The sequence below is a fragment of the Pristiophorus japonicus genome, chromosome 15 (assembly GCF_044704955.1).
Source record: "Pristiophorus japonicus isolate sPriJap1 chromosome 15, sPriJap1.hap1, whole genome shotgun sequence".
NCBI classification, from domain to species: Eukaryota; Metazoa; Chordata; class Chondrichthyes; family Pristiophoridae; genus Pristiophorus; species Pristiophorus japonicus.
In genome coordinates, this window is record NC_091991.1 from 15,270,338 (window position 1) to 15,281,886 (window position 11,549).

The 11,549-nt window shown below is 41.0% G+C and overlaps 1 protein-coding gene across 1 annotated transcript in view; it reads left to right on the forward strand.

The window, feature by feature from the left end:
• The window catches only part of ptprq (protein tyrosine phosphatase receptor type Q), a 266,871-nt gene extending 257,028 nt beyond the window's left edge, over nucleotides 1-9,843 (forward strand). Inside the window, exons 57-58 of the mRNA XM_070901512.1 lie at nucleotides 7,531-7,654; nucleotides 9,614-9,843. Coding sequence (XP_070757613.1) covers nucleotides 7,531-7,654; nucleotides 9,614-9,651 — 162 coding nt within the window. The 3' untranslated portion in view covers nucleotides 9,652-9,843. The remainder of the gene's footprint in view (nucleotides 1-7,530; nucleotides 7,655-9,613) is intronic.
• Nucleotides 9,844-11,549: the final 1,706 nt, after the last annotated feature.

Genomic DNA, 11,549 nt, shown 5'->3' on the forward strand with positions numbered 1-11,549 from the left:
TTCATCTTGCGTGAGAGCACTGTCTCAGACCTATTCCAGTGTCACCCACAAGACCAGAGCTGGATGCTGAGGGACAAAGGTTACAGCCTCGCCACCTGGCTCATGACTCCCCCTAGGAACCCTCAGACAGAAGCCAAGCATCACTATAAGGAGAGCCATACAGCCACATGCAACATCGTCGAATAGACAATTGCAGTGCTCAAGCAGCGTTTCCGATGCTTGGAGGCTGCCTGCATTACTCCCCTCAGCAGGTCTCTGAGTTCATTGCGGTGTGCTGCATGCTACACAACTTAGTCATCATGAGGGGACAGGATTTGCCAATGGGGATTGCAGGAGCACATCAGGAGACAGGGGAGGAGGAAGACGAGGAAGAGGAGCCTGGTGAGGAACCCATGCCACCACCACCAACCACAGGGGAGGCCTCATGGAGCTTTCGCTGCTGCAAAGGCTTTACGTCAACAGCTCATAATTCAATGCTTTGCTTGAAGAGTGAAAGACACGTTTAACCGTTGCCTACCATGTTGACTAGTCTCCCTCTTATTCTGCAAATGAGACACTACACAGGAATGGTTAAGGAGAACAAAAGAAGTTATTAAACATTCTACACCTTAAATATAATTTTAAAACTTAAATAAAATGTATTAAACATTGTGAAGTTGAACAGAATTGGGAAACTTTGAAAACTTTCCTAAAATAACAACCACAAAACAAGAACCCCTGCCCCGTCGTTTACCATCGGCTCTCCCCCCTCCCCCCTTCAACCTTACCCTTATCCCCCTCTCTCGCATCATGCCCCTACGCAAGGTGGCACCATAAAAGAAGTCCAAACACAGATCCTTGAGGCACATATCAACTCACATACTGCCAATCTGCAAAACTTGTATTCATCCCAATGATTTGCGTTCGTGCCCCTAGCCATCTCTTTATCCTCACAGCTATATTCCCGTTAATACATTGTTTGTGCCTCCCTTTAGTGTCCCCGGGGCGCAAATGATTTCTCGCGCGGGGCTGCTACCGCCTCCCGTGAAATTGTGTGGGAGTTAGTGGAGACGCAAACTGGCAGCGCCCCACTCCCGCCGGTAGTACTCCGGGCCACTGCACCAGCGATGATGAGCCGAAATTGGGTAGTGCCCCGTGAGACCGCCGCAGGTGATGTTTGTGCCAGGCTCACGGACCGGGCCGCACTGCGCTGACGGAGCGAAAAGTAAAGGGGAGGTGTGTGCCGCCCAAACCGGGCGTTACAGAATTTCGGCCCCCATGGGCCTTAAGTTTTGTAACATGTCTCTCACGTAGCACCTTCTGAAAATCTATAAATACAACCATTACTGCTTTGCTTTATTTCTGTGATTTCTTCAAAAATTAAGTTAAGCAAGTCAAGAACAACCTGCCTTTTACAAATCCATTCTGACTATTCCTTATTAGCCCATGTCTTTTTAAGGTTTTATTAATTTCGTCCTGGATTCTGAACCGTAGGAAGCCAAAATTGCAATGTGGGTTGCCCCATTACCAGGCACAGAGGATCAAGACCTATCACATGCTAAACGTGCTATGTATTCCCCATTGTGGGCCTGAAATACTGCCAGCATACAGAGCTCAAGTTTATTAAAACTCCAAAAGTTATGAAATTGAGGGACCTCTCTATAATGCAACTGAAGTGCCTGAACAGTGTTACAGAGGCACAGTTCCAATGTTCAATTGGTGCTGAATGTGAGGTCCCTGTCAAAGAATTGTAACTGTGATTCAGGGTCACCATTTCCTTGTTATAAGTTCACCCTTCCTTTTTTGCCTCCCATTGTTTTGGTCTTCAACAGATCAATCAGATAAACCTGCAAAGAAATCTAGGACCCCGTCACATCAGGGGACATAACAATACAGGGTTACAAGATTTTCAGACGGGATAGAGAGGCGAGTAAAAAAGGAGGGGGTGTCGCAGTTTTGATTAAAGAAACAATTACAGCTGTAAGGAGGGATGATAGGTTAGAAGGATCATCAAATGAGGCCATATGGGTTGAATTGAAGAACAAAAAAGGGGCACTCGCACTGCTGGGAGTGTACAATAGACCCCCAAGCAGCCAGGGGGAGATAGAAGAGCAAATATGTAGCAAATTTCTGAGAAGTGGAAAAACTATAGGGTAGTAATAGTACAGCATTTCAACTATCCTAATATTAACCGTGATAAAATTAGTATGAAAGGTTAGAGGGTGCGGAATTCCTAAAATGCATTCAGGAGAAGTTTAATAGCCAGTATGTAACAAGCCCAACAAGGGAGGGGGCGGTTCTGGACTTAGTATTAGGAAATGAAGCTGGGCAGGTGGAAGGGGTATCAGTGGGAGAGCATTTTGGTGCTAGTGATCATAATTCAGTTAGATTTAGGGTAGTTATGGAAGAGGACAAAGATAGACCAGGAATAAAAGTTCTCAATTGGGGAAAAGTCAATTTTGCTAGGTGAGATGGGATTTAGCCAAAGTGAACTGGAAACAGCTACTTGAAGGTAAATCAGTGTCAGAGCAGTGGGAGGCATTCAAGGAGGAGATCCTGAGGATTCAGAGCAAGTATGTTCCCTTAAAGAAAAAGGGTGGGACTAATAAATCTAGAGCCCCCTGGATGTCAAGGGGCATACAGGGTAGGATATAGAAAAAAAAGGGAGGCTTATGACAGATACCGAGGACTCAATACTGCAGAAACCCAAGAGGAGTATAGAAAGTACAGGGGTGAAATTAAAAAGAAAATTAGGAAAGCAAAGAGAGAGCATGAAAAAATGTTGCAAGTAAAATCAAGGAAAACCCAAAGATATTTTATAAATATATTAAGAGCAAGAGGATAACTAAAGAAAGAATAGGGCCTATTAGAGACCATATAGGTAATCTATGTGTGGAGGAGGAAGACGTAGGTATGGTTCTTAATGAATACTTTGCGTCTGTTTTCACAAACGAGAGGTGCGATGCAGACAAATCAGGGAGGAGGAGTGTGAAATAGTAAATGAAATAAACATAGTGAGAGAGGAAGTATTAAGGGGCTTAGCAGCTTTGAAAGTGGATAAATCCCCAGGCTCAGATGTAATGTATCCCAGGTTGAAGAGAAGCAAAAGAAGAAATAGCAGAGGCTCTGACCATATTTTTCCAATCCTCTCTGGCTACAGGACTGGAGGACTGCTAACTTTGTACCTTTGTTTAAAAGGAGAGAAAGGGATAAACCGAGTAACTACACGCCAGTTAGCCTAACCTTGATGGTGGGAAAATTATTGGAAAAAATTCTGAGGGACAGGATAAATCTTAATCAAGGACAGTCAACATGGATTTGTTAAGGGAAGGTCGTATCTGACTAACTTGATTAATTGAATTTTTTGAGGAAGTAACAAGGAGGGTTGATCAGGGTAGTGCGTTTGATGTGGTGTATATGGATTTTAGCAAGGCTTTTGATAAGGTCCCACATGGTAGTCTGGTCACGAAAGTAAAAGCCCATGGGGTCAAGGCTAAAGTGGTAAGTTGGATTTAAAATTGGCTCAGAGGCAGGAAGCAAAGGGTTGATGGGTATTTTTGTGACAGGAAGGCTGTTTCCCGTGGGGTTCCGCAGGACTCAAGACTAGGTCCCATGCTTTTTGTGGTATATATCAATGATTTAGACTTGAATATAGGGGGTATGATTAAGAAGTTTGCAGATGATATTAAAATCGGCTGTGTGGTTGATAATGAAGAAAAAAGCTGTAGACTACAGGAAGATATCAATGAATTGGTCAGGTGGGCAGAACAGTGGCAAATGGAATTCAATCCAGAGAAGTGTGAGGTAATGCATTTGGGGAGGGCTAACAATTCAAGGAAATACACAATAAATGGTAAGACACTGAGAAGTGTAGAGGAACAAAGGGACCTTGGAGTGCACATCTACTGATCCCTGAAAGTGGCAGGCCAGGTAGATAAGGTGGTTAAGAAGGCATACGGAATGCTTTCCTTTATTAGCTGAGGCATAGAATACAAGAGCAGGGAGAATATGCCTGAACTGTATAAAACACTAGTTCGGCCACAGATAGAAAAGTCCATGCAGTTCTGGTCACCACATTACAGGAAAGATGTGATTGCACTCGAGAGGGAACAAAGGAGATTTACGAGGATTGCCTGGACTGAAGAATTTTAGCTATGAGGAAAGATTGGATAGCCTGGGTTTGGTTTCTTTGGAACAGAGGAGTCTAAGGGGAGACCTTATTAAGGTGTATAAAATTATGAGGGGCCTAGAAAGAGTGGACAGGAGGACCTATTTCTCCACAGAATGGTCAACAACGAGGGGGCATAGATTTAAAGTAATTGGTAGGAGGTTTAGAGGGGATTTGAGGGGAAATTTCTTCACCCAAAGGGTAGTGGGTGGTAGAGGCAGAAACCCTTACCACATAGTGGGCCCAAGTTTTGACACGATAAAAAATGGGCGCCCCATCGTGTCTGTGCCGGTGCTTGTGGTGACTGTGTTTCCACAACAATATTAGTAAGGGAATTCCAGGATATTGACCCAGTGACGATAAAAGAACAGTCATATATGTGCAATTTGAAATGGGAGGGGAACTAGAGGTTATGGCATTCCCATAGCATTGCTGCTCTTGTCCTTCTCGGTGGCAGAGGTTGTGGAGGAGGGATGCTGTCAAACTTGCTGAGTTAGTGCAGTGCTTGCTGTAGATCATGGATAGTTACATGGTGTGTTGGTGATGGAGTGGATGAATATTGAATCCGTTGCCGAGTGCATGCAAAAACCAAGCGCAGACAGCGGAAGGAGCGTGCAGCAAATCTGTCCCACCCTCCCTTACCCTCAACGACTATCTGTCCCACATGTGACAAGGACTGTGGTTCTCGTATTGGACTGTTCAGCCACCTAAGGACTCATTTTAAGAGTGGAAGCAAGTCTTCCTCGATTCCGAGGGACTGCCTATGATGATGACCCCTAATCTCTGCTTTCTGTCTTGAAGCCAGCTAGCTATCCATTCTGCAACTTGTCCCCTGACTCTACATTCTCTGACCTTGTTCATCAGTCTATTATGGAGAATCTTATCGAAGGCCTTTTGAAAATCTAGATAAATTACATATACTGCATTACCATTGTCTACTCTCTCTGTTAACTCTTCAAAAAATTCAATGAGGTTGGTCAAGCAAGACTTTTCCTTTTGAAACCCACGCTGGCTATTATATTTTTGGTTTCTAGACGTTCTTCTATTTTCTTCTTTAGTAGGTATTCCATTATTTTTCCTACCACCACTGTTAAGCTGACTGGTCTATAATTCCCTGGACATGTTCTATCCCCGTTCTTTATTTATAGGTATCACGTTAGCTATCCACCAGTTCTCTGGCATTATACCTTTTTCTAACATTATTAGATATGTGTAGTAATGCCTCTGCTATCTCTTCCCCAGATTATTTTAAAATGCATAGATGCAATCCATCCTGACCAGGGGTTTTATCATCTTTGAGTTTGATTAGTTTATTTAATATATCTCCTCTTTTTATTTTAAATGCACTTATCTCATTACTAATCTCATCATCCAATGTCATGTCCACCTGTTCTTTCCTTCTCGATCCTGAAGATTTTACAGCCAGGAATGTTTAATTCCTAGTCTTGCCCTATCTGAAGATTAAGGCTCACTCTATCTAGCACAAAACACCAGCTGAAGCTTAACTTCCTGCCTTACCTTCTCTCAGCAGAAACTCACTCTATCAGTACCCCATTCAGTTGACTTCTCGCAGCTCTAGGGGAGAAAACATACTTTAGAAGGATGTTACTAATCCTCAGCTTGAGGGAGGCCTTTGGTTTCACCCCTCCCCCGACTCCTACTGTGCTCACATTGACAATATTATCCGGCATGATCTCTTCAAAAGCTGTGCCACTGAATAGAAACTTGGGAACCCACCTCCCATTTGTGATTGCCCTCTCCTGTTATCAACCAATTTGTCCTGTAAGCAAAGAAGTAGTGTTGAAATGTTGGAAATTAAACGAACATATACAGTAAGACTGAAATGCCTATTCTGCAACCCAGCGCGTGTGTGATTACGTGAACATGCATCATTCAGCTAAGTTGTGTTAAAATGATTTTGATGTTAAGTGCTTTAAGATGTCAGTGTGGCAAGAGCTCCAGTTATAAGTTGCAGCTTGAATGCATGCCCTGCTGCAAAATGGCATGCATAGTAAGCAATAAAAGAGATGTACGGAAGTGTGAATGCTTGTATGGAGCAGCAGTAAATACGTAACAGGATGACAGGCAACAGGCATACTCAAACCATCTACCTGGTATATCGTTCTGTTAGATAGCTTTAAGTTGACAATGTTGTTGCTAGGTGCAGAATATACTAGAGACAGCATTTACCTTGCACTACTCTTTCTGCAGAGTGTCATGTAGTGCCAATCCGGGCAGTCCACCTTGTACCCATTTTATCTTTACCTCACTATAGCTGGGGTTCTCTTCTTTTGGCATTTTTATCAATTGCTTAAAGAGGGTCTTTGTAGATAGAAAATATTTTCCCCTCTCATAGTAGCCACATCTTAAAGAGGATTCTTCCCTTTGAATGGCTGCTGCAACCCTTTAACTAGCTCCAGCAGCACAGAAAATCTTAATTCCCAGAACGCTCCAAAACTCACAATGGATAATAATCGGGCTTGAACCCAGAATGGTTGTACACAGTGTGTCAGATGGATGTCCACTGTGTACCATTCCCACCCTGGGTGTGCACAGATCAGAAAATCTATCTTAATGTGAGTTCTAGGGAGTAATAATATTATAGTTGAAATATATATGCAAATGATAAGCAGTTATTCATGGAGCTGTTCTTAGCTCTTAGTGGTGTCCTATGTATACTCATTTTGCATAGCACAATATAGGTTAATATACACCAAGGAAAAACACTTAAAATATATATACTATCACTGCAGTTAGTGTATGGACTTTTTTGAGACTTTTATGACAAGATGGCTTTTTTTCAATTTCTTCCAATTTGGAGTTAGTGAGACTCCAACACAAACTTCAGGGTCAAAAAAGAATTTGAGGCAAGAAAGTAGGCTACTTTGTAGTTTGTACTATACTGTATCCGATATAATTCTTCAATATAATTCAGCCTTGTTTGAAAAAATAAAAGTGATGTCACCCAGCAGCTGACCAGTTCTAAACCTCCCATCAACTGCCTCTCAAATACTCGGATGTCTATTGGTCTTTAATCCTGACAGCACTAAACATATTGCCACAGTTAGGAGACAACTGTGATAACTGTATTTTCTGACATTGTTATCTATGTATTATGTATTGAAAGAATTATGAAGTCAAGAAAACCACTGTCCAAATTTTTTTTGCTGAAATTAATATGATTAATATAATTCTAATAACTTGTTTGAGAGTTGTTATAGAGCCATATTATTTCCATTGCAATGTATTATGCGCATGTATTAATTTGGACAGTACAAATTAAGTTATGTTTTAACAATAAATGATTAAACTTCCCAATTTCAATTTCATTCTATTTAGGGTTTTTAATATTTAAAAACATTTTAACATTTAATTAAATGCAGGCTCAGTACATGTTCTTACATCAGTGTGCTTTGGATCTGTTGAATAACAAAGGAACCAGTCGTTCGCTGTGGTTTGTAAATTATGCCGCTCTGCAAAAAATGGACTCTCTGGATACAATGGAAGGTAACAAGACAAGGCTAGTTTTAATCATACACATAATTATGTGTAAAATTGAATCTATCATAGAAACAGCCCCTTTTTGTAATATTTCTAGAGCATAAACTAGTGTTGTTACTGCTGGGATCCAAGAATATATTGTAACATATCCTGAAAATTACTGTGATTAGTGTTATCATATGAACACTTACCACATTAGCATCAAATTGCTCTTTCCACTATTTTAACATAGGTGTTAAACATTTAATATACGGATTCATACTTCCATTAGAAAGGTAGAAAGAGGAACTTGATATGAATGTATTAAGTGTTCATGTGATAACATTGTAAGCTTTGAAATGACACATTATAAGCATTCATATTATAACATCATTCAGAGTAATTTCCAGTTTATATCTAGCAATGTATCCTCTCCACACCCCAGCCCCACCACGTAACACTTTTAAATATCATAAACTCAGGTATAATGGATAGTTCCTCATTCTATAAAATAATTTCAATATATATAAAGCTCTGTTATATGTTTTTTGCATGACTCTCAAAGATAGCACGGCACAAGGCTTACTGGAGCTTAATATTAGGAAGTGTTCCTGTGGGTAAGCAGGAACTCTGTGGAAGACTGCTGGGCTCCCAATCATAGACAGAGTTCAGATCACAGTCTCCACTGTCAATCAAATGAGCAGAAAATCCAGTAGGACACATCCCGCTCAACAGCAGGACACCTACTCTTAGCCAGTCGTAATGAAACTGGCAGAAACATTGAAGAAGTTTAAAATTCAGACAATTCAGCTGAAGAAAGCAGGTGAGTATTTACCACAACACCAGTAAAATAAGGAAAATATAAATAATTTTGAGGGGTTTTTCTGTACTGGAGGTCAGTTTTAAAAATAGCATCTGTACATCGGCCTTCTGAAAACATTGTGCTCTTATATTTCTGGACACTTTACTAAATGGAAAGTACTAAATGAAGATCTTACGTCAACAGAGAAAAAAATCTAAATGCCTGCTACATTTTCAATAGTTATTTGAAAAGCTTCCAGCAATAGAGCTACATGTGTTACATTCTGCGCTTACCCTCTTGGTCATCAGTCTGCATCTTTTGTTGTAATAGTCAACTCAAAGATGAGTCTGTCATGACTATCAAGAGTCACAAATGACATGAGTTCATTTAGTGATTACTGAGTTGGTCTTAACACAATTGGAAGGGGTTGGGCAGTGGAGGGGTTTACACTGCAATTCCATCCCCCACCAATTTTACTTACCTGATGTCAGGCATGGAAAGGCTGCCCACCCAGAGCGGGGAACCTAATTTAAATGCCAATGTTGCATCCCGATTACATCATTGGGACGCATACACTATTTTAACCATGGCCCCAACTACAGCCTGCACGCAAAGGTTGGCGGGGGCAAGGATCCAGGCTCAGGTAAGTTCTTTAAAAACAGTTTTTTTTAAAAACGTTCCTTGTAGACTAGAAGGATTAGAAGTGCAAATATATCTTGGGCCTCCTCCTTCCCGGGTTTGCCCTCCCACCCTCCTCGATTGTAGACTCGCTGATGACTACCACTACCCCGCCCCCCCCCCACCTCTCCCCCCGCAAATCCATACTTACCTTGCTAGGGACCGTTTCCATGGAGGCCTGATCCTCCCTCAATTTTGACTCCAGCCCGACAATGGTGATGTCATTCCCCCTGGCTTCGGGCAGGAATCAGAGTCTGTGCCTGCAAATGAGGCCTGGGAGTCAAATGTCCCAGGCCTCGTGCTCTGGGAGCATGGATGGTTTGCCGCCCGCTTTGACCCCCAAAGACCCAAGTTAAAATTGGCCCCCTAGGGTCTAATGTGCAGAGTTCCTTTTGTCAATGATCGCAGAAGGCATCGTCAACAGTTTAGGAACGAACAGCCTTTGTTTGTACAGGCTTAAATTTGCTGCATTGTTAATACTGACTGTTCTGTTCATTTATTTTTAGGTGATGTAGAATTGGAGTGGGAGGAAACAACCATGTAATTCTCAGACACTGCTGGAGGATATTAAGAAGGTTTCATTAAACCCGTTTCAGGAAATTAACACGAGAGCTTCTATGAGTAGGGGCCAAAATTCACCTGTAAATAGTCTTTAAATTACTAGCATGGCAGATTCCTTTATCACCACTGTGCCTTTATGATATGATTCTTTACACTTTTGTGTTTGGTTTGGATAGATAAGTAATTAATTAATAATTTGCATTATTTTTGCATAAATTCTAAGTGCTTATTTCCATCACTTAATATATCTATCACATGTTGATGGATTTCATTTTACTATACTGTTTAATTTTCCTCTTTTGTAACTTCTTCCATTTTTTTAGTGTAACGCGAGCCAAATATGATGTAAAATTTAATTTTTCAATCAATATGTTGCTTTTGCTGTGTACATTTTAGATTGCAGTGTGTATCTGTAAATGCAAGTTGTGTTCGATTTTGAAGTAAATATATCATATTTGAGTTGTCTGTATTATTTCAATTACCAAAGCTTTATTGTGTCTTCTGTATTATCTCCACTCGGATCCAATGCTTTCCACTAAAATGTTGGCTTTTAGTGTCTGTAGCTGAACTCAGTGCACACTGGCAGAACAGTCTGTGATCCTGAACAGCTGAACACTCACCCCTCTGACACCACAGAGATTAATCTCCTACTGCATTTCAGACAGTAGCTCTTCAGGGACACTCTGCTGTTTACATTCACTGCTCTGCACCAGCTCAAACAGAGCTATCAGGTTGGCCCTTGTTTTTATCTGGATGAAGTTCCATTCTTTAGTTCTAAGTACTCTTATTACTGTGCTGAACAGTGAAAAGACTTGTCCATTGAGAAACCCATCCATTTCACATTTCTTTTGCATTGTCAAACAAATGTATCATCCAGTAACCTGAGTAATGTGTAAACTCTGAAAACTGAGAATTAAGTATATTAACTGGAATTATTTTATACATATTTATCAAATACTAGTTGAGCTCCTGTGGCTTTGCTCATGGACCAAAAAAAGTCTCCTATTTCCTGTAACTGATTATGTGCTTCTCTCCCACTTTGCAATTTCTTTCACCTCCCATTCAATAAAATGTTGCTTTTATTTGGTACTGTTGTTCCAATATTTAGAGCTGTTGTATTGCACTTTGGTCAGAGTCTTTTTTCCTTTTTACATGCAACTATCAAGACTGAAGTCAATAATGTGATTGACAGGCTAGCAATCACTGTGAGCTATGCCATCATAGCATTCCACAATGGACTTCCTCTATATACTGCCATGATAATGGAGCCATTAGTCCCCTTGAGTTAATGCATGAGAATTTAATTTAAGTTCTTAAACAATCTGCCATTTGTAAGTCCCCGAGCACAAACATAACTCCAACAGTAATATTTTAAAAATGTAAATATTAACTTAAGCAAACCCATGAATTATGTTTTATTCTGATGCATCACAAGGACCCCGTAAATAAATACTTAGTCACTAAGTGAACCTTAGATTATAATCCTGCTGGTTAAGTAAAAGAAGATTGCACATCACTGAATTGTTCATGCTCGAGCAGTGTCAGCTGTGACTCAGTGGGTAGCACTCTTGCCTCTGAGTCAGAAGGTTGTGGGTTCAAGTCCCACTCCGGAGACTTGAACACAAAAATCTAGGCTGATACTCCAGTGCAAAACTGATGGAGTGCTGCAATGTGCACTGTTGGAGGGGGACGTCTTTTGGATGCGACGTTAAACCGAGGCCCTGTCTGGTCTCCCAGGTGGATGTAAAAGATCCCATGGCACTACTTCGAAGAACAGATGAGTTATCCCCAGTGTCCTGGCCTATATTTATCCCTCAGTCAACATCTAAAACAGATTATCTGATCATTACCACATTGTTGTTTGTGGGAACTTGCTGTGCA